Source organism: Babylonia areolata, chromosome 10 (assembly GCF_041734735.1).
Source record: "Babylonia areolata isolate BAREFJ2019XMU chromosome 10, ASM4173473v1, whole genome shotgun sequence".
NCBI classification, from domain to species: domain Eukaryota; kingdom Metazoa; phylum Mollusca; class Gastropoda; order Neogastropoda; family Buccinidae; genus Babylonia; species Babylonia areolata.
In genome coordinates, this window is record NC_134885.1 from 34,633,308 (window position 1) to 34,656,615 (window position 23,308).

The 23,308-nt window shown below is 41.0% G+C and overlaps 1 protein-coding gene across 2 annotated transcripts; it reads left to right on the forward strand.

Annotated features, from left to right (window-relative positions):
* The first annotated feature begins 84 nt into the window (after positions 1-84).
* On the forward strand, positions 85-22,499 carry LOC143286558 (uncharacterized). 2 transcript variants are annotated; one of them, XM_076594171.1, is made up of 13 exons: positions 85-145; positions 6,331-6,516; positions 8,602-8,672; positions 9,111-9,239; positions 9,951-10,047; positions 11,493-11,601; positions 12,371-12,448; positions 14,764-14,834; positions 15,760-15,806; positions 16,262-16,331; positions 16,869-16,949; positions 19,133-19,275; positions 21,549-22,499. In XM_076594171.1, the coding sequence occupies exons 2-13, from the start codon at positions 6,453-6,455 to the stop codon at positions 21,675-21,677; spliced, it is 1,089 nt and encodes a 362-aa protein (XP_076450286.1). In that variant the 5' UTR covers positions 85-145; positions 6,331-6,452; the 3' UTR covers positions 21,678-22,499. The 2 variants fall into 2 exon arrangements, with proteins under 2 accessions (XP_076450286.1, XP_076450285.1); XM_076594170.1 differs by lacking the exon at positions 85-145 and adding an exon at positions 190-788.
* The last annotated feature ends 809 nt before the right edge of the window (positions 22,500-23,308 follow it).

The following is a 23,308-nucleotide window of genomic DNA, read 5'->3' on the forward strand; positions in this document are numbered from 1 at the left end:
CAGTCTGTGCAAATAGCAATTGGCCCGTAAAAAACACAGCGACTGTAAACCTAATCGCGTGTTCCTCAACGAGGCCAAGCTTATTTCAGGTGCTTGAAAGAGAAGGTAGGCCTGCGAAGTGATAAGCGAGCAACGCACGATATCGGTGAGTGTTATTTTGTGCTCACATGATCTGCAGACCAGTCTTACGACAATATGGATTATCTCGTACACGTATCGTCTCATTTTTATAGTGTTATAGAGCATCTGTGATCATTTAAATGTGCTGTGCATTTTCTTCGTGATCGGACTCCGCTATTTCGTGAGATCTTCCGACCGGCAGCCCAGCAGACGAACAAAGGAGGATCTGCATAAGGCACTGTACTTAAATTCAACCGTTCATTCGCAGAGGCAGTCATCGTGCAGTAAAGAAATGGCATCCACGAGGGAATAATCAATGCGTATATTCTTTTAGATGTCAACAAACCCACTTTTGAAAAGTCGGTCAACCTGCAAAAATATAATCAGCTGACGAATGGGGAAAAAAGGGGGCAGCCTCATGTCTCATTGCTAGGTCAAGGCTATCGAAGTGTCCTCATGACAGTTACGTACGGAGGGCTTGGGAGGGAACACAATCGTAAACAACGCTTTGTTGGGAGGCACGTTCTGGTGTGCACGTTTCGTTTACGAACAGTGCAAGTTAGATGCAAACAGCCAAGCTGCGTACTTGTGGGAAATGATAGGAACTGCTGGACTTTAGCAGGCGTGTGCTGAATCAAGCACTTGGTAACAGCAGAAGTGAAGCACGCGTGAGTAAATCTTCGAGTGGGGGGAGTAAACAGTGGAAAAATAAAGCGACAAATGTTATTTTTAGGGTTTGTAAAACTTACACAAAACTAAAAATAGATTCGTTGCTAACTTGCAAAACTGCATGACTTGACGTTTATTTTTAGTGTTTATGACATCAAAAGTTATGTTAACCAGTGATAACCTGTCCTTTCAGTTTGTGTCATTGATGCAAGTTCAGTCTCATATTCATTATTGCTCCTGTTGGTATGGTTAAACACTTTTTGTCATTGTAATAAATAGAATAGTGCAGTGTTCAGTTGGTAGTTATTACTAAATGTGTGTGTTTGTGTATTTCTCACTGTGTCATGTGTGTGTTGTCATTAAGCTTGTGGAAACTCTAAAGTTAGCATATATTCAAAATATATTGTGGTCATGATGCAGATCTGTGTGTGTGTGTGTGTGTGTGTGTGTGTGTGTGTGTGTGTGTGTGTGTGTGTGTGCGCGTGTCCAGCTGTGTGTGTCTCTCATCTGTGTGTGTGTGTGTGTGTGTGTGTGTGTGTGTGTGTGTGTGTGTGTGTGTGTGTGTGTGTTACCCTAAAAATGAAGATAGAGAAAAAGAAGCCCAATTTCTTAAATTAAGAAATGTCATTGGACTGATATTAAAGTAGAAAACGTGTGCACCCACATACATTATACACACAGACACACACGTACGCGCGCATGCACACACACACACACACACACACACACACAATGATGAGAGACACACAGAGCAGTACACATGTGCGCGTGCGCGCACACATACACACACACACACACACACACACACACACACACACACACACACACAGGCGCGCGTGCACACTTGTGCTATCAAGTTTGCTGGGGTGAGGTGGGAATAAATAAGTATTTTTTATCTGAGTGAGTGTGTATATGTGCATGAGCACATGTTGATCTGTTAGAGTGATTGTGGATAATAGATTGTATGCTGATGCTAATCTGAACAAGCATTTCTTTTAATGATTTATGAACAGTCTTGCCAGACATTGCACACACTGGCAGCGAAATCATCATTTGGCATTCCACTGCTCCTTCACCCCTGGTGAAAGAACATTTAAAATAGAGCCTAGGATTGGTAATTGGGTGTGGGTGGGGGGAATCTGGGGCTGTCTAACACCTGGCAGCGTAAACATAAAACAAACAGCCCCAAAACAAAAGTTGGTCAAAACTGCATGAATACATAAGCTGGGCGACAAGAAGGAAAACAACACTGGCATCCAGCAGGCCTGTTGCAAGACAGAAGCAAGTGTAATTTGAAGAATTTACATGATGGTACGGTGCAACAAGGAAGTGACAAAAGAGCTGGACTCTCTGACTCTCTGAGACTCATGGGTTTAAATCTTGGTCATGGTACTTTGTGGGTTTAGCCAAGGCAAATAAAAAATGAACAAGGGTGGAGAAATTTCCAGTCTGGTCACCAGATGTGTAGACCTATTAGTACCTGAACCTCCTCAGTAGTGTGCAGAAGCTCAACTATCTAATGTAGTAATCTTGCCAGCATTCAGTATATGATGTTTATGTATGTTACAGTAAGATTTTCCCTCTTGGTTTTAAAATTCAACGACTACCTTGAAGATGCCAGAACCTAACTTTTTTTTTTCTGTACTGGTTCTGTTTATTAACATTTTTTTGTGATTAACATTTGTGCATATCTGTCATGTGCGTTTATTGATTATGAAGAAGAAAAAAGAACCAGAGCCAAACAAAAGTCCTATTTCTAAGCTGGCAAAGAAATCCATTTCAGTTGAAATGGAGGGAGAGAGAGAGAGTTGAAAGCCAGTGAATGCAAACTTGCTGATACAGACAAAAAAAACCCCACTGCAAGCACAACTAGTACATGTTTTCATGAGAGATCACTTTGTGCCCAGACTTGGGCAAAGTCCCAAAAGACCCAGATATATACATATGGCTCCCTACCCCCCCACCCCCCCCCCCAACCCCCCATACCTCCTCCACAATCCCTTCCATCTTCCTCCCCCCCCCCTCTTCCCCCCACCCCCCTCACCTTTTGCCAGACTTTTAACCTGCCCCAGTCTCTGACACTCCCAACCCTCCTCCCATTCCCCACCTCCCTCCCCCTCCATTCTCCCAGGCCCCCTTGGCTTCATCCTCCCAGCCTCCTGTCTGAACGAGCCAGTTTTAAGTGTGCACACTGGGACAGCAGGTGAGCAGGTGCTGTGGACTTTGTGCACCTGTGTCGTCTGCTAAGTACTGCTAGTGCTATGGAGGGTGATGAGAGTAGGGAGGAGGAGGAGGAGAGAGCCCTGCTGGGAGAGAGAGTCAGACAGAGAGAGAGGGGGGTGGGGGCGTGGGGGGAAAGAGAGAATAGAGAGGAGGGGAGAGAGCAAGATGGATAGGAATGAGGTAGAGAGGGAGAGAGACTGACAGAGAGAAACAAAAATCTTGAGAAAGAGCCAGCGGAAGAGGAGAGCCAGAGAGAAAGACACACACACACACACACACATGCATGCGCGTGCAAACAACCCTAAAATCACACTGTGGATACATATAAAACTGAAGAATACACATGCATGCACACACACACACACACACGTATGTACACACACACACACACACACACACACACGTACGTGCACACAGACACACAGACACAGACGCGCACGTACACACACACACACACACACATGCGTGCGCGCGCGTGTGCGTGCACACATGCACACACACTCACAGAGATAGCAAGAGAGAAAAAGAGACAGAAAGCGAGAAAGAGAGAGAATGAACTACTTATGAAAGATCAGTAGATGGAAAGAGGCTAGAGAAACTACAAGAGGAGTAAGAAAGAATAAAAATGTTTCACAAAAATGAAAGTTCCATTGCAGACAAGCATAGTCTGGCTGCTGTCTGCATCAGACACAAAAACTGCTGTCATATAGTTTAAATATATATATATATATATATATATATATATATTCTTGATTTTTTTACATATATGTATAGATCCATTTGAGAGGTAAAAAAATATGGACTCTGGGCACAGATAGAGAGAGAAAGAGGGGAGAGATACAGAGAGACAGAAACTGTGTTGCTTCTTGGCAATAACAGCTCAATACCCTGGACCTTTAAACATCAGATTTCAAAAAGAAACTGCTGACAAGACAGCTTACACTCACAGGTACAGGTACAGGTACAGAATTTGGGACTTTTTTATTATTTATTTTTTTAAAGCCTTTTTGGCTTTTCAATGCCCCTTAATATAGAAATAGTTTAGGGTTGCGTACATGCGTATGAAATTTTTTGAATATTCATTCATCAAAATCGAATGGTTTTATTAATGATTTAGAGTCATTGTCTAGAAGATTCTTGAACTGGTCAATGGTTTTAGCTGTTTTTGTTGAATTATTCAGTGCTTATGTGATTTGTAACCACAATCATAGTGCAAACACAGACATAAGATTGGTAGTTGTGGATCTGTTTAAGAGGACAGAGAAACAGTACTCAAGAAAATATGTAAAAAAAATTTTCCCTACAGAATTTTGGGACATTCTCAGATTCTGTTTTCTGTGTTTTGTTTCTGATGGAGGTGATGACAATGCTGCTAGTGCTGTAGGGATCTATTTTTAGATTTTGGACTGCTTGACAAAGCTATACTCATGATATATATATATATATATATATATATATATATATATATATATATATATATATATATATATATATATATATATATACATAGAGAGAGAGAGAGAGAGAGAGAGAGAGAGAAAAGAAAAAAGACAAGCTCATCAATCTGTCAAACATTCCAAATTTTCTGAATGATCATGATCAAGCTCCTTCTTCAAGGGATAAGTTGTTTACATGTTACCAGGCTCACTCAGCCTTACACAGCTAATACGATGCAAGCATGCCATGACATACATGTTGTGATGCAATTTCACTATGCCAGGTTTCGCCCAGAGCCTAAAGAATTGCAATTGAATTGCTGATAAACAGCTGCAGTGGAGCCTTACATTCAGTTACAAAGATGTATTTCAGCACACAGACAGACACACAGACACACAGGCACACACACACACACACACACACACACACATCACACATCACACTATCGCTATTAGATTTATTGTGATTATTAGAATCATCACAAACTTATGTCAGTAACGATAATTGTTTTGAGGTAGGATGTCTTTTTTTTTTTACATTTTATTACAAAGATGAAACCACCCAGAAAACTTACGACTGCCTTTGTCTGATGGTGGCGGTAAAAAATGTCACACACGTAAAAGCTCTTTTGTGTATTCAGGTGAAGTTAGGAGTTGCAGCCCGTAGGTGAAGAAGAGAACAAGATCTCTCTCTCTCTCTCTCTCTCTCTCTCTCTCTCTCTCACACACACACAGAAAATCATCAGTACCAGTAACATTCATGATGATTATTAGAATCGTCACATATGACATACTAATGTCAATAATAAAAATGCACTTACTAGGTACGTATACTTAAATTTTTTTGGTTTTCATTTGCAGCTGTATGTATTGACTTTGGTGAATCATCAGCATCCATGTATGTTTACTCAAGTGACAACACAGGTGGCCTTTTCCTTTTGGCTTTGCTGACATGTACAGTTCTGCTGAGTGATGCTTTACGTGCTGAGATGCATGTAACATGCATTTGTTAGTGTTAGTGTTAGTGTTAGTGTGTGTGTGTGTGTGTGTGTGTGTGTGTGTGTGTGTGTTTTACAACACTATAGAATACAACACAATATGATGCTGTGTTATACAAATTACAAATACAATACAATAAAAGATGCAATGTAAATTTGCAATACAATTAGATAAAATGCAATGCAAATTTGTATGGCAGTAAAATGCAGCGCTGCACAATGCAACACATCACAACACATGGCATGGCATGGCATGGCAAGGCAAGGCAGGGCAAGGCAACACAATACAACACAATGCAACGCAATGCAATGCAGTGCAATGCAATACTAATTACAACACAGCACAACACAGTGCAAAGCAACACAATGCATTATACTAGTACAGTACAATGCAGTACAGTAATATGCAACACAGTGCAATGCAACATACAATGCAATGTAATACTGTATAATACAATACTGATGTGATTACAATACAAAACAGTGCAGTCATTACAGTGCAACCCAACCCAACACAACACAACACATTACAGTGTTCAGGTGGGGAACATGTTCCTCGCACTCACAGACTCAATTCATGCTGATATTTTCAACAAGGAGCAGCAGTGAAAGAGTTAAACCCCCTCCATACACCCCCTCAACACCCCCACCCCACACCCCCCTGCCTCCCCCAGTTCCTAACTCTTGACTGTCCCAAAGTCCTCTTGACTGAGTGAGAGAGTGGGGATATAACTTGGGCAAGACACTCTCTACTACGATGAAAATTCTAGTCTCAGATAGTTGCCACAGCAGTTAGTTGCTTCCTTCTGTGTTAACAATGGTCCTGAATGGCCGGACACAAAAGCCGGACTAATATTCATACTCAGTTCATTTGTGGCGTGCAGGTTTTAGTGAACAAACGGGGACGGTGTGTGAAGTGCAGGCCAGGACAGGTCAGGTCAGGTCAGGGTGTGGCAGCATCTCCGAGAGGCACCTGATTGGCAGCCAGGGGCGAGCGTGAACCGACATGGTGGTTTATGTCTGCAGTTGTCTCAATGTCAAGATTTTTGCCGACGCAATCAAAGTGCAAGGTGTGTGTGTGTGTGTGTGTGTGTGTGTCTCTCTCTCTCCCTCCCTGTGTGTGTGTGTGTGTGTGTGTGTGTGTGTGTGAAAAACTGGTTTTAGGTTTGAAAGCAACCTTGGAAATGATAGTCGTATTTTTGTTTAAAATTAGAAGAAAAAAAAAGTTTTTTGCGTTTTGTAATGATAACAGTGAAAATTATAATGATGATATAACGTATAAGGTATTTGTTTGTCACAGACTCTCCATATACTAGTGCCTCCCATAATAAAATATACAGTAGGAAATAATGACATACAATAGCACATTAGCAATATTTATTTACTAGTTAGTATTGTGATTTTTTGTTTTTTACAATGACTTTGATCTTTTTTTTGTTTTGTTTGTTTGTTTAGAAAATTCTATCATTTTTTAAATGTTTAGAATGATAGTGGTGTGAAAAAAGTGTAGTGAAACCACTGTTTCAATGAAACTAATAGCTGATTAAAAAAAAATAAAAGAAAGGGCTTTGAATTACCTTAATGAGGAAGTTTGAAACTGGCAATTGTGGGGAAAAGTAACATTGAATTACCATATATATATATATATATATATATATATGCTCCTTTAAGATTAAAAAAAAAATATATATAATTTTTTTTACAACAGATGTGTAGCATATATGGGATCAGTCTGCTCACTTTTACACTGATAAATAGAAACAAATTGAAAACTGCTATTATGGACAGATGTTAACAGTACACACCATAGGATGTATTTGTTTCAAGTTTCAGCAGAAGTGTTGAGATGGAAATGTTACACTTACCGTGTGTTAACAGTTAACGCTAATGGTCTTGTCTAGTCATCATGATCTGAGACTGAGAGACGTATCAAAGTTCACTGGATGTTGTAGAGCACGTAATCACCAGTAAACACAATACATGTACATGACTTTTGTAACCTTTGCCGGTTGTAATTTTGTTATGTGACTGGTTTTGTCATTTTCGTGTACATGTAAGTGTACAGTGTAAGGAGCCTGATAAGAGTAACCCCTTAACTGCTGACAAGTGTGTGTGTCAGTGAAAGGCTATCTCGTCACTGAGATAAGACTGAGCTTACAGAATAGGATGTCCGTCACCACTCTTATTTTGAACTTCTCCCTCTTGGGTTTGCAGTTCATTTGCTATAGCAAAATCAGTGACACCATTGAAGAGTACACAAAAGTATTTATATTTGTATTTGTATTTCTTTTTATAACAACACATTTCTCTGTGTGAAATTCGGGCTGCTCTCCCCAGGGAGAGCGCGTTGCTACACTACAGCGCCACCCATTTTTTTCTATTTTTTTCCTGCGTGCAGTTTTATTTGTTTTTCCTATCGAAGTGGATTTTTCTACAGAATTTTGCCAGGAACAACCCTTTTGTTGTCGTGGGTTCTTTTACGTGTGCTAAGTGCATGCTGCAACACGGGACCTCGGTTTATCATCTCATCCCAATAACTAGCGTCCAGACCACCACTCAAGGTCTAGTGGAGGGGGAGAAAATATCGGTGGCTGAGCCATAATTCGAACCAGCGCGCTCAGATTCTCTCGCTTCCTAGGCGGACGCGTTACCTCTAGGCCATCGCTCTATCAATGTAGTTACTGCACTTTGAATTCATGCTGCACTGGTCTCATCTTACCTCATTTCAGCAGTGAAGGGGTTAACTTGTTCTTTTCTCAACACAGTATCAGTAGCTCAAGGAGGCGTCACTGCGTTCGGTCAAATCCATGTAATCTACACATCTGCCAAGCAGATGCCTGACCAGCAGCGTAACCCAACACGTTTAGGCCTCCAGGGAATAAAAAAACCCAAAAAACCCCCAAAAAACAAAAAAATAGCCAACACAATTATTCATTGGGACTGGTTCAGGTTCTCTAGCTTCTTTACGTTATTTTTTTCTTTGCACCTGTTAAGATCAGAAAAGTTGACATCGAAATTATAGTGTTGTTGACATTGCTTATGACGTTGTGTTATTGCCTGTTGGTGTCATCATTCTTTTAATTTTTATTGAGACTGGATTCATGCTGCATGATACTCTTTATTAATATTTATTCATTTTGTTCACTGTGTTGCAGATGTAAACAAGTCTAGTCCATTGGGAAGTGACGTGGTTGAAATTGAACTGGGAGATAGAGGATTTGACTTTGTGAGTGTTCTGAGAGTTTGTGTGCGTGTGTGTGTGTGTGTGCGTGCGCGCGCGTGCGCGCATGCCTCTGTGCGTGCATGTGTGTGCATGCATGAAGGTGCTTGTTTGTGTGTGTGCTTTCAAGAGTTGCAGTGCCTTTATTTTGAACACCTCTGTGTCTAAACTATTAACAGTTTTGTTAATTATTTTACAATAACGAAACTGTTTAAACACATAATTGCTTACACATGCGCACGTGCGCACACACACACTTACTCACAGACTAAACACATAAACACAGAGCTTCATTGTCATTCATTTGATTGAAGAGAACCACACCCCTCCCCACTCTCCACCAGCCAGCAAAACCAGTGCAGTGATCATTAAGTAAGTAGTATATTGATTTATTTTTGAAAAGCAGATGTGTTTTAAAGCCGCCTTGAAACTGACACTTTGCAGAAGTACGGATTTTTGCTGAAGCGAGAAACAGTGAAATCATGGACCCTGTTCACGTGCCTCAACTGCCGGAAGAAGACCCACTGCATCAACAGAGAACTCAAACTGATTCTGGTCAGCAAGGACATGGAGGTAAGAGCCCGGGACAAAACCCCTGTGTGCTGGTGTGTTTCTTCTTTGTTTGGTCGTGGGGTGGGACTCCCAACAGTTTTATTTTATATTAAAGCATTGTCATCGGGGTTGGTTTCTTCTCTTGTAACACATGATTGTTATTGTCATCGCCCCCACCCCTCTCTCTCTCTCTCATTCTCCCCATTTACATTCACATTCTCCCCATTTACATTCACATTTTTGTCAAAAGTCGTGTTTGGGAAAGGCAAGAAACCAATCCTGATGACAACTAAAGGCAACTGTCAGTCAGCTCTACCTAAGTAGGCAATCTGTTGTGCAAATGACTGTTCTTACAGCATTCAGGTCTTGGTGTCTGACTGAAGATAGGCACCATATAAGTATCAGTGATAATAACAGTGATAACTTTCCAGTTGGTAACACCCCCACAAGATATCTGCTGTATAACTAATTGAGCCCTGAGTCTGAGCATTACTCTGGCATCAAAATTTGTATCACTGAAACATTTTTCACGTTTTTACTTTTGCACAGATTGCAAAGGAAGGGAGATAACCTCTGCAGTATCTCTGAATGTGTCCACACGTATTTGAGGAAAAGCATTATTCTTAATGCATTTTTTTTCTCCATCAGTATGCCATGGAAGCCTGCTGAGGCTGAAAACTCCCTAAGGTTGAACGTGATAAAAATACCAGAGATGTCAATGATATGTGGCAGTGTGGGGACGAGGCATTGGCACGCCTGGGAGCGTCACCTAACTTCTCCCACGTCTTCCAGATCATCCTCACCGACCAGGACTGCTTCGCTGCTCCAGGTGAGCCTGTGGCTTTGAATTTTTTTATTTAAAAAAAAAAAAAAAAAAAAAAAAAAAATAAATTTCTACCTGGAAGAATCTGGTGAATAGTTCTGTGTGATGCCCCGATGACTCTTCACAGAGTTTAGGGAGAAGACAAAGAAGATGAAAAAGAACTTTTATATTGTTTTGTTCTATTTATTTTTGTGAGTACGTGGTGTAAATAAGCTTTGAGTTTATTCATTTTACCCTCAGTAAATTATTTGTCATTGTCTGTGTGTGTGTGTGTGTGTCGTTATCTTTCTCTCTCTCTGAGTCTCTCTCTCTCTTAAACACGCCTCATTCAACAGGAAGAGAACTGGACTGGCCCCACCCACTCCGCCCCCCTGCCTCTTCCTTGTTTTCAGTTTCTCCAGTTTTCTATTCATATGAATTTGTAAGGTTGTTTTTCCCTGTGAATTTTGGAGTTTCGCAAGTGTGTGAATGACTGGTGTATAAGCACTTTGATTTGTCTCTGCACAAGATTCAGTGCTATATGAGTACTTTTATTGTTATAATTGTTTTTGTTTTTCAGAAAATCATCTTTTTCTTCTTCTTCGCCGTCTTCTTCCTCTTCTTTGTCGTCTTCGTCTTCTTACAATACAGTGTGTGTGTGTGTGGTTGCAGACCCCAGTTCTCAGAGCTAAGATTCAATGCTATGTAAACATTAAAAAAAAAAAAAAAAAGTTGATCATTATCCTTCATTTCTTTGTCTACTTCTTTTTATTATAATTATTATTACAGTACAGTGTGGGTGGTTGCTGACCCCAGTTCTCAGAGCTAAGATTCAGTACAATATCAATGATTTTATTATTAATATTATTTCTAAAAAAAATCATTATCATTAAATCTGTCTTCTTCTTCTTCTTTGTCTACTTCTTTTTATTATTATTATTGTTGTCACAGTACAGTGTGTGTGTGTGTGGTTGCAGACTCCAGTTCTCAGAGCTATGATTCAGTACAATATCAATGATTTTATTATTAATATTATTTCTAAAAAAAATCATTATCATTAAATCTGTCTTCTTCTTCTTCTTTGTCTACTTCTTTTTATTATTATTGTTGTCACAGTACAGTGTGTGTGTGTGTGGTTGCAGACTCCAGTTCTCAGAGCTAAGATTCAGTACAATATCAATGATTTTATTATTAATATTATTTCTAAAAAAAATCATTATCATTAAATCTTTCATCTTCTTCTTCTTTGTCTACTTTTTATTATTATTATTGTTGTCACAGTACAGTGTGTGTGCGTGTGGTTGCAGACTCCAGTTCTCAGAGCTATGATTCAGTACAGTATCAATGATTTTATTATTAATATTATTTCTAAAAAAAATCATTATCATTAAATCTTTCATCTTCTTCTTCTTTGTCTACTTCTTTTTATTATTATTGTTGTCACAGTACAGTGTGTGTGCGTGTGGTTGCAGACTCCAGTTCTCAGAGCTACGACTCCCTGCAGCAGCAGCTGCAGGATATCACCCACCACCTCAACAACTTTGTCCTCAAACAGGAGAACTTTGTGGAGGAACGCATCAGGTGTGTGTCTCGGCTCGGTGGTATTAACGTTTAGGGGATGCTTTATTATACAACACTGTCCAGAAAACTGCATGCTGCAGGAGCTTTGCAGAACATGTAATGTTTTGCACCACATATTACATGAATGTGCATACCAAAAATGCACCTAGCAAACTGTATGTATATAGATATACACACGTGATGCATATAGTACATACATACACACATACATACATGATGTACATAGTACATACATACACACATATATACATGCATGCATGTACATGCTTGCATACACACGCATGCATGAACACAAGCAGGCTCATTCATTTACATTCACACACATTCACACACATGCATGCACACACACTCACACACACACACTCTCTCTCTCTCTCTGTGCCCCCCCCCCTCTCTCTCTCTCTCACTCTCTCTCTCACATTCTCTCTCACACACACACTCAAACACTCGCACTCGCACTCTCTCTCTCTCTCTCTCTCTCTCTCTCTCTCACATACACACTCACTCACACTCGCTTTCTCTATCTCTCTCTCTCTCTGTCTCTCTCTCTCTCTCTCTCTCTCTCTCTCTCTCACACATACACACTCACACTCGCACACTCTCTCACACACACACTCAAACACTCACATTCGTACACTCTCTCTCTCTCTCTCTCACATACACACTCACACATTCTCCCACACTGTTATTTCTCTATCATTCTGTAACTATCTCACCCTCTCACACACACTCACACTCACACAATGCTGTTTCACATGGATTTGGGCAGGCGTTTTGAGGAGGAGCAGAGGGAGCACCTGGCCAAGGTGAAGGCCAAGGCCCTGGAAGACAAGAAGAAAATGTTCAGGTCAGTAAGCCCTTCTTCTTCTTCAGCGTTCTTCCCTATTCAGGGGCTCCTGCAGGTGACTTTGGAGCAGTGCAGGGCTTCCTCCTGTGTGTGTCCTCTTGGTGAACTAATGTCAATAATTATGTGTCTGGAGTGCTGGCAAGATGAGTCCTGGTGTTCCTGTGATCATGAGTGTCGGCTGTGGTGTTGGCTTCAGTGTATGTAAGCAACAAAGATAGATAAATGAATTGATGAATGGTGCTCTATTTGCCATCGCTCTATTAAGTTTGAATAAATCTTTAACTGGAACACATGAAGTTCAAAACATGTATCATATGTGAAACACAAAATAGCAACCAGCTTACGGCTTAACTGTAGAACATAAATTAACTCATGAAAGGGCTGATAAACCGAAGTTACACTGAAGAATTATTGCTAGTATGTGTCATTTGAATACATACCAGTTTGTAGCCGTATGAAATCAAACGATGTAAAACTTCTGTGGCCAGCCAGTGTAGATGTCATCAGAAATTCTTTCTTTTTTGTTGTTGTTTTTTTGTTTTAAGAATAACAATACTGAAATCAGAAGTACCACAGCATAATTGGTTAGGCTTTGGTCTGGACTTTCCGTCAATGTTCACCAGTGATCAGGGTTAGAGGTCCTGTTATGCTGGCATTACCGGTACTGTGTCCCTGGGGAAGGTACTCTGTTCTGATTTTCCTCACTCCACCCAGGTGTGAATGGGTACTGTCAGGGAGCGAAATGCACAATTTTTGTGTGCTCCCTTCTGATCGGTCGGACTGGAGAGTCGGACGTTGGGATGAGGAGTCAATGGTTTGATTTCACTTCTTGCTATGAGAGAGAGAGAGAGAGATGCAAGCATGAAATTTGTAGAGAGAATGATGTAGGATGGAAGTAGGATGAATGTATCTGGAATTTGAAATGCCAGGCTGTTCAGTACCAGGGACCCTCCTTGTGTCATTTTCTTTAGCTGGCTCCCTCCTCAGGATTCAAAATGTAAGTTTTGGTTCTTCGTCTGAGCTCGTCTTTTATTGTTATGTCTAGATATAGAGTGATGTGGAATTTTTGAAGTAGGTTAGGATTTGAAATGAATGAGAGAGCTTTAGGCCGGTGGTAAGAATGTGTTCGTGATTATATTTGTTGTGGGAAGGGGGGTTTGTCATTTCAAAATATCCAGAAGAATAAATGTGCAAGAAAGGAAGATAAAAATGATTTCGTCATTGTCCGTGGTCAGAAGTGATAGCGGAAGGTGTGAGCCTGGGTATTTATTACATTTTCAATTTTATGTGTAACAGAAATCTTATTCGTGACAGGTACCAGACTTTGGTAAGGAAGATTAGATGGGCGCAATAGCCGAGTGGTTAAAGCATTGGACTGTCAATCTGAGGGTCCCGGGTTCGAATCACGGTGACAGCGCCTGGTGGGTAAAGGGTGGAGATTGTTACGATCTCCCAGGACAACATATGTGCAGACCTGCTAGTGCCTGAACCCCCTTCATGTGTATATGCAAGCAGAAGATCAAATACGCACGTTAAAGATCCTGTAATCCATGTCAGCATTCGGTGGGTTATGGAAACAAGAACATACCCAGCATGCACACCCCTGAAAACGGAGTATGGCTGCCTACATGGCGGGGTAAAAACGGTCATACACGTAAAAGCCCACTCATGTGCATACGAGTGAACGCAGAAGGAGAAGAAGAGGTAAGGAAGATTAAAACGACGGAAGGAGAGGGTTGGGCCCAGCCTCCCTGTGCTGAGCCCAAGACACAGTGGATATGGCAATAAAAAGCTCTGGGACCTTTAACCTTTAAGAAATGTAAAACAAAAGTTATTGACTCATTCTATGAGTAAACTCATACCATGATTACTTCTCCTGTGGACCAGGTACAAGTATTCTTGTACCAATACGCAATTTTAATTTTGTTTATTCTATCTTAGGTACAGTTGGCATTCTAAACTGAACCATTTATGGGTTCCGGAAGCATGAAAATGAAGCTTTGTTCGATGGATTAAGAATTAAATCAGCAGTTCTCCATCAGTTTTTGCTGTTTTAGCGAATCACCATCCTTTTTACTGCAGTGGTCTCGTGTATAGCTGGTCCAGGGGAGTTGTAGCAGGCTTGTAGCTGTGGGGTAGAATGAGTTAAAGACCCCCAAAACAGAGTATGGCTGCCTGCATGGCGGGGTAAAAATAGTCATACGCATAAAAGTCTCATATACATACGAGTGAACGTGGGAGTTAAAGCCCACGAAGGAAGAAGAAGAAGAAGAAGAAGAGGAGAGTGATATTAGTTTCTGTGATGTGTTGAACAGTTTGCTGCTTCAGCAACGGTCAGACCCCCACGAACAGCAGTCGGGAGCAGCACGGGCACAAAGACCTCGCAGTGAGTGAACGCCATCGTGTGTGACTGACTCCCCCCCCTCTCCCCCCCCCCCCCCCCCCAATCTGTTTCTCTGTGTTTTCTGCTGAGAGATGTTTTTGAGAGGGAGGGAGGGAGAGAAAGTGTGTGTGTTGGGGGGTGGTGGGGGAAGGGGTGGATGGGTAGGTGGGGGGGTACATGTGTGTGTTGGTGTGGTGTGGTGTGGTGTATTGCAGTGTAGTATAATGGGAAATCACTAACAGCTTATTATTTTGTGAAAGACTATGACTTGGACTAGGAGGCAAAATTGCACTGGCTCCTAGTGCTGCAGTCTTGGGGGCTAGTTGGCCTTTGGGAACCATCCCAATGCCGACTGTCCTAAAACCGTCTTGGCCGAGAGAGTGGGGATGTAACTTGGGCCACTATAATCAAATTCTAGCCCAGATAGTCGGGGACAGCAGTTACCTCAACTGCTGTTCTGATGGTCATAGTCAAAAACGACAATCATATATATAGTGTAGTGAAGTGTGTGTGTGTGTGTGTGTGTGTGTCCTTTCTTATTTGTTAGCTGTTTTGTGTTTTTTTTCTGTTTACTTTCATGTTAGTAAGGTTTCTTTGATTCACTGTCAAAAATGATGTGCTTAATGGTAATATCCCTGAAGTAAATGTGCTTCTTATTTGGGCATTATTTAGTCTTGTCATGAATTTTATAACAGTCTGAAAATTTAACTTAAATCAGGTCTGTGAATTGAACTGATCTGAATATAACAGGTCTGCAAAATGAACTGAAGTCTGAGAGAGCCCTCTGATGAGATTCTAAAGTTGAGTTGGAAGCACATATGTTTTTGGTTTTTTTTTCGAGAATATTTACTAATTTCTTTGTATGATAGTGGGCAATATGCTTTTGTGCTAATATGATGTTTGGTTTTCTTTCCATTCAAACTTGCAGTGCTCACAAAGACCAACAGTGTGTTTACAGAATCATCAAGACAGCATGTGAGTTGGTGTACATTTCTCCAGATTTTGTTTCTTCTTCATTCTTTCTGTCTTTCTTTCTTTCTGTTTGTTTTTCAAGGCTGCACAACTTCTTTCAAAATGGTTACAACGACTTTGTCTTGAAAAAGATGAAGACGATAAAAAAATAAACAGCCAACCAACCAAACCTCCCCAAAAAACAATTTCTTTTTTACGTGATATAAGGGGATCGATTTGATACAAGAATCTGTTGGTTAAGTTTGTGGAATAGCACATTGTTGTGCTCTGCATACATGCATATTGTTTATGAAGAAGTATATTCAGCCTGAACAAATGTAATCTTGATCTCTTTTGTTCAGATGTTTCTGCCGGTGTTGTGCTATCATCTCATTATGTTAAGTAACGAGTGTGTGAACGAATGAATATATAAATAGATAAAGGTACAGATATTATGTTGTTTATTCTTTTTGATGCAGGTCTCTCAACCCGTAGCCATGCCAAGATCTCGCCAGACTGAAAACGTTGTGCCTGACATTGATAGAGATGGTAAGGTTCTTTGAAATCTGAGGGCATGATTGTGTGTGTGTGCATGTGTGCATGTGTGTGTGTGTGTGTGTGTGCGTGCGTGTAAATTTCTGAATTTCCATTATAAGCCTCTGTTTTGGTTCCTATGTCTACTTGTGTGAATCAGTGAATTTCTTGCTGTGTAAGCCCCTGGTTTTGTTCCTATGTGTGTGTGTGTGAATCTGAATTTCTTGTGTGAGCCCTCGCTATTGTTCTACATGTATGAATCAGAATTTCCCTTGTGAGCCCCAGTTTTTGTTACTATGCGTACATGTGTGAATCAGACAATTTCCTGTGTGAGTCCTGTTTTTGCTCTTATGTCTACATGTGTGAATCTGTGAATTTCCCATGTGAGCCCCAGTTTTTGTTACTATGCGTACATGTGTGAATCAGACAATTTCCTGTGCGAGTCCTGTTTTTGCTCTTATGTCTACATGTGTGAATCTGTGAATTTCCCTAGTGAGCCCCAGTTTTTGTTAGTGTATCTTCTTGCAAGATGGATGAAATTCCTGTGGGCAGAGTTGTTCACCATTGATGGACTGGACGATGACTATGCCTCGTATCATTCCAGCAGCGAGGATGAAGATGAAGTCCCGGCCGGTGAGTGGTATCAGTTTTTTTTAAATTTCTTTGAGTGTTTGTGCTGTACCGAACATGTTTGTTATCCCCAGAAGCTTGAAGAAGGTGGCAGAATGGTTTACGATCTTCTTAACTGCCAATACAGAGTCTGTTCGAATCCAGGTTTCACCCTTTCTTCCCAAGTTTGACTGGAGAATCAGACTGAACATCTAGTTATTCATATGTGACATTAAACTCTTACACTACTTGTAGCATGCACTTAACTCTCTCCATACGAACGGCGAAAGAGACGACGTTAACAGCGTTTCACCCCAATTACCATCATCAAAATATTGCAAGCGGAAGGCTCCTATACTGAAGAGGTGAATGTTGACAAAGAATACCACAATTCTGACGACGGAAGCTAAAAGTTGGGTCATTCAGACACCCACTGGACATCCGAGGGGTCTGTGTAGAGGAGAAGAGAGGACTGGCCGTACTGAGTGAGTTAATGCACTGAATAAGTTCCCGTGGCAGCAGAAGTGTTGTCCTCTGGCAAAATTCTGTAGGAGAAATCCACTGTGATTGGTACACAAATATAAATACAGATTTATTTAGATTTCCTTGTATTCAGGAAGCATGCAGTGGGCTCGTTACAAAAACATGTTCGATATGGAAAACACCATTGTTAATTTCTTCTATACAGGAAAACTTTTTTTTTTCTGTCAGAGTGAGTATCTGTTATGCAGGTAAAAACATCACTGTTAATTAACTTTGATGTACAACACTTTGTTTAAATAATTACATGTGCAAGTTTTGATACTGAACAAACTGAATGTTAGGCGTGCATAAATGTAACTTTGTGTTGAGAAGGGTGGGGAGGATGCTAGGGTTGAAACTCGTGTGTAATTTTGTTTGTAAATCAATTTTGTTTGTGTCCTTCAGATTTTGTGTGTGTGTCTTTTTCTTTCTTTTTTCTTTTTGTTAAAAAAAAGAAAAAGAAAAGCGATTTAAGAAAGAAATCTTTATCCTTGCAGTGAAGTCACAACTGTCATGTTGTTCAGATTATTTTGTTATGTGTGTCTTTTTCTTTATTTCTTTTCTATGTTTGTATTTTACAAAAAAGCATAAGTAAAAATGCTATTAAAACCCCCCCAAAAAACTCCCAATTTTTATCCTTGCAGTAAAAGTCATGGCCCTCACAGACAGAGTTTCTTCCTTTCTTTCTTATGTTTGTATTTTACAAAAAAGAATTTGAATTAAAAAAATGCCCAAAAAAGCACCAGATTTATCCTTGCAGTGAAGTCCCGACCCTCATGTTTTGTAGATGCTTTTGTTAAGATTTTTTTTATGTGTGTATTTTTCTTCATTGCTTTCCTATGCTTGTATTTTACACAAAAAAACAACCCCCCCCAAAAAAAAACCCCAAAACACCTGCTAAAAATGCTAAAAAAAACCCCCAAAACCCCAACCCTACCACGATCTGTATTCCTGTAGTAAAAGTCACAAGTTCCAGATAGGGTTTCTTCCTTTCTTTCTTATGCTAGGTATTTTACAAACAAGAATAGATAAGAATGCTAAGAACAACAACAACATGATCTGTATCCTTGTCAAAGTCACAGCCCTCACAAGCAGGGTTTCTTCCTTTCTTTCTTATGCTTGTATTTAAAAAAAAATTTAAAAAAAGAAGTAAAAATGCTCAAAAGAAAAACCCCAACTTTTTCCTTGCAGTGAAGTCCCGACCCTCATGTTGTTAAAATTTGTTTGTGAAGATTTTTAATTTTTTTTTATAGGTTTCTTCCTTTCTTTCTTACACTTGTATTTTACAAAAAAAAAGAGAATAAATAAGAATGCTAAAAATGCTAAAAAAACCAAAACAAAACAAAAAAACCCCCCACCACAATCTGTATCGTTGCAGTGAAGTCCTGAGCGTCATGTTGTTCAGATTTTTTAATTTTTTATTCGTGTCGTTTCTTCCTTTCTTTTTATGCTTGTATTTTACACACACAAAAAAAGAATAAATAAAAATGCAAAAAATTCTTAAAAATCCCCACCCCAATCTGTATCTTTGCTGTAAAAGTCATGGCCCTCACAGACCGGGTTTCTTCCTTTCTTTCTTACACTTGTATTTTACAAAAAAAAGAGAATACATAATGCTAAAAATGCTAAAAAAAAAAGCAACAAAAAAACCCAACTAAAAACCTCACCACTATCTATCGTTGCAGTGAAGTCCCGGCCCTCACAGGCAGGGTCACGCAGCGACTCTCTGTACTCTGCCTCGGTGCCGGTCAACATCGGCATGGGGGCCCACTGGAGCGAGGCGGCGCGACGCAGCGACCACCTGGACTCTAGTGACAGTGACGAGGAGGTAAGCCTGAGCTGGCAAAGGGGGAAGGTGGCATAGTGGTTATGACGGTCTTCTGTCAATACAGAGTCTGTGAAGGCCAGTGCTGGCAAAGGTCGAGGCCCTGGCAAAGGACGAAGGTGGCAGGATGGTTGAGACGCTCTTATAATAATAATAATAATGGTATTTATATAGCACTGAATCTTGTGCATAGACGAAAAAACCGCTTTCACACCTGTCATTCACATGCATGCATAACTTTAAAACTGGAGAAACTGAAGGCAAGGAAGAGGCAGGGAAGGGAGGCTATTTTGGGAAGAGGTGGGTTTTAAGGCCAGACTTGAAAGAGCTGAGTCTGGAGACTTGACGAAGCAAAAGAGGAAGTTCATTCCAGTTGCAAGGTCCAGAGACAGAGAAAGAACGGCGGCCAACAGTTGAGAGTTTGAATCTGGGTATGTGTAAGCAGAGTGGATCCGAAGCTGATCACCAATACAGAGTCTGTGAGGGCCTGTGCTGGCAAAGGACAAGACCCTGGCAAAGGACGAAGGTGGCAGGATGGTTAAGACACTCTTTTGCCAATACAGAGTCCGTGAGGGCCTGTGCTGGCAAAGGACAAGGCCCTGGCAAAGGACGAAGGTGGCAGGATGGTTAAGACGCTCTTCTGCCAGTACAAAGTCAGATAGGGCCTGTGCTGGCAAAGGACGAAGGTGGCAGGATGGTTAAGATGCTGATCTGCCAGTACAAAGTCAGATAGGGCCTGTGCTGGCAAAGGACGAAGGTGGCAGGATGGTTAAGATGCTGATCTGCCAATACAAAGTCAGATAGGGTCTGTGCTGGCAAAGGACAAAGGTGGCAGGATGGTTAAGACATTTATCTGCCAATACAGAGTCCATGATGGTTCGTTCTGGCAGAGGACGAAATGGCAGGATGGTTAAGATGCTCATCCGCCAATACAGTGTCCATGATGGGTCGTGCTGGCAGAGGGGGGAGGTGGCAGGATGGTTAATTCATTCTACCCCAGAGCATCATGCCTGCTACAACTCACCTGGACCAGCACTACATGAGACCACTGCAGTAAAAAGTAGGGTTGTTCACTAAAACAGTGAAAAATCGTTGGATTTAATCGGTCAAGCAAAGCTTTTGTTTTCTTACTTCCGGAATCCATAAATGGCTCAGTTTAGAATGTGAACCGTACAAGCAAGAATAAACGAAATTTGAATAGTCTCTTGGTACAAAAAATACTCATACCTGCTCCACAGGGGAAGTAATCATGGTACGAGTAAACTAGTACCTGGAGTAGAATGAACTTCTTCTTCTTCTTCTGCGTTCACTCGTATGCACACGAGTGGGCCTTTATGTGTATACTCCGTTTTCGGGGGTGTGCATGCTGGGTATGTTCTTGTTTCCATAACCCACCGAACGCTGACATGGATTACAGGATCTTTAACATGCGTATTTGATCTTCTGCTTGCATATACACACGAAGGGGGTTCAGGCACTAGCAGGTCTGCACATATGTTGACCTGGGAGATCGTAAAAATCTCCACCCTTTACCCACCAGGCGCCGTCACCGTGATTCGAACCCGGGACCCTCAGATTGACAGTCCAACGCTTTAACCACTCGGCTATTGCGCCCGTCAGTAGAATGAACAAAGATGCTCGTCTGTCAATACAGAGTCCGTGAGGGTCTGGGTTTGAATCCCACTCTCGCCCTTTCTCCCAAGTTTGACTGGAAAATCAAACTGAGCATCTAGTCATTTGGGTGAAACATAAAACTGACGTCCTGTGTGCAGAACACACACTTGGCTCACTGAAAGAAGAACCCATTGCAAAGAGAATGTTGTCCTCTGAGCAAAATTCAGTAGAAGAAATTGACTTTGATATGTACACACACACATATATATATATGCACACACTCGAGGTCTGACTAAGTGTGTTGGGGTTACACTGCTGGTCAGGCATCTGGCTAGCAGATGTGGTGTAGTGTATATGGATTTGTCTGAATGCAGTGGTGACTCCTTGCGAAACTGAAACCGGCAACAGTATACTAGTGCATGTTGTCAGTTTATATCTGTAAATTAAAATGGAATGGGTTATATAAGTTAATGTTAGCAAAACTTGGGGTGGCGCTGTACAGTTGCATGTGAGTTTTTTTTGTTTTTGTGTTTAAATGCACATTTTACACGTCAGTTTTTACACTGTACTGCGCAGTTCAGCATGTTTCACAAAGAAGAGTGCAACATGAATCAAACCATTACTACTATACATGTTTTACATGTTGGTTTTATACTTCACAGCCGAACAAGCCGCTGGACATGAACACGATCTGCAACAACATCATGGTGATCGCAGAGAGCATTCCTGATGAGAACCGCTACATCTTTGGGGAGAGACCCCGCCCCCGCCTCAGCACCAACAACTTCTAGTGATGCTGACTGACGTGGGGAAGGAGGAGGAGGAGGAGAGGAGAGGGAGGGAGGGAGGGCCGTTGGTGGTGGTGGTGGTGTCCCCTGCCCTGTGTTCTGCTGCTGAAGTTGTGGGCCCTGATGTGCATGTGCTGCATGGACGTGGGTGACGAACGCTGGCATGCGTATGCTACTATACTACACACTACACGGCGTGTGCAGTTTGTGCGATGAAGGCATGCCTGAACTCTTATCACACCTCAAGGTTCAAGGTTTCATATTTCCTTGTCGCTCCTTTTTAAGGGTGTGGAGGATTAGAAACAGATAAACAAAAAAAAAAAATGGACATGAAACATAAGTAATTAAAGTGTGCTAACAATACTTGTGCATCAAATACAATGTAAAATTCTCAAAATGCATACACAAGTTCATTGCATATCTAAACAATCATCCACATATACTTGCTCATGCATGGCTCTCTCTCTCTCTCTCTCTCTCTCTCTCTCTCTCTCTGTCTCTCTCTCTCTCTCTCTCTCCATATGTATCCTGTGACACATGGACATGCATACAAACAGAGCTGTACAGAGGAAAGGAAAACCCAAACTTGCTAAAGTAGAAAGCAGCAGCAGCAGCAGCAGCAGCAACAACAGCAATAAATCTGATCCAGTTCATGAACAATTGGATGTGTATAGTGGGAAAAACAGGTCAGCATTCAACTGACCCCAAATGATTTGATCTTGTATGTACGTTTGCTGATCTTAACAGACCTCTTGAGACAGAAGAATGGTAGAAGAATAGAGAGAATGTTTGAGATTTTTTTATTTTTTTTTTATTTTATTTTTTTTAGATTTAAATAAAAAAAACTTTTTTACGGGCAGTACAATGGTTGGTTTTGCGGCTCTTATGATCTGTACTGTGTGTTCAGTTTCATCATTATCAGTCTTAGTTAAGCAGGGAAGCTAAATGGCATTTGAAAAGCTGAAGATATAGAGAAAACAAGAGTACAGTGTATTTGTTGAACATGGTGAAGTGAAGACAAAATTCTACCTTTATGGGTTGAGAGAACAGCGAAGAATGAAGCACACACTGGTCCCATCTACCTGTGTTGGCTCCGCAAACAAGGATACGTTTTTGCTCTCGTGTGCCGTCCCCAGGGTGAGCAGCCCTGAGTTTCACACAGAGAGAAGTCGGCTGTGGCAAAATAGTAGTACAATACAGTATAATACAATTCAACACAACACAATACAGTACAGTGCTGTGCACAGTAGTGCAGTGCAGTACAGAACAATACAATATAATGCAGTTCAACACAATACAGCACAGTACAATACAATACAATACAATACAATACAATACAAGAGAGAAATCTGCTGTGACAAAAGAGTGATATTATACAGTACAATACAACATAATACAGTACAATGCTGTGCACAGCAGTTCAGTGCAATACAATATGATACAATACCCACACAATACAATACCCATACAATGCAATACAATATAGCAGAGTGCTGTGCAGAGCAGCGCAGTACAATACAATACAGTGCAATGCAATGCAGTGCAGTGCAGTACAACACCACTAGGCCATTGCTCCAAATGCTCCACATTTTCGCTCATTTCTTTGTGGATTGTCCTTGAGTATAAAGGGATGG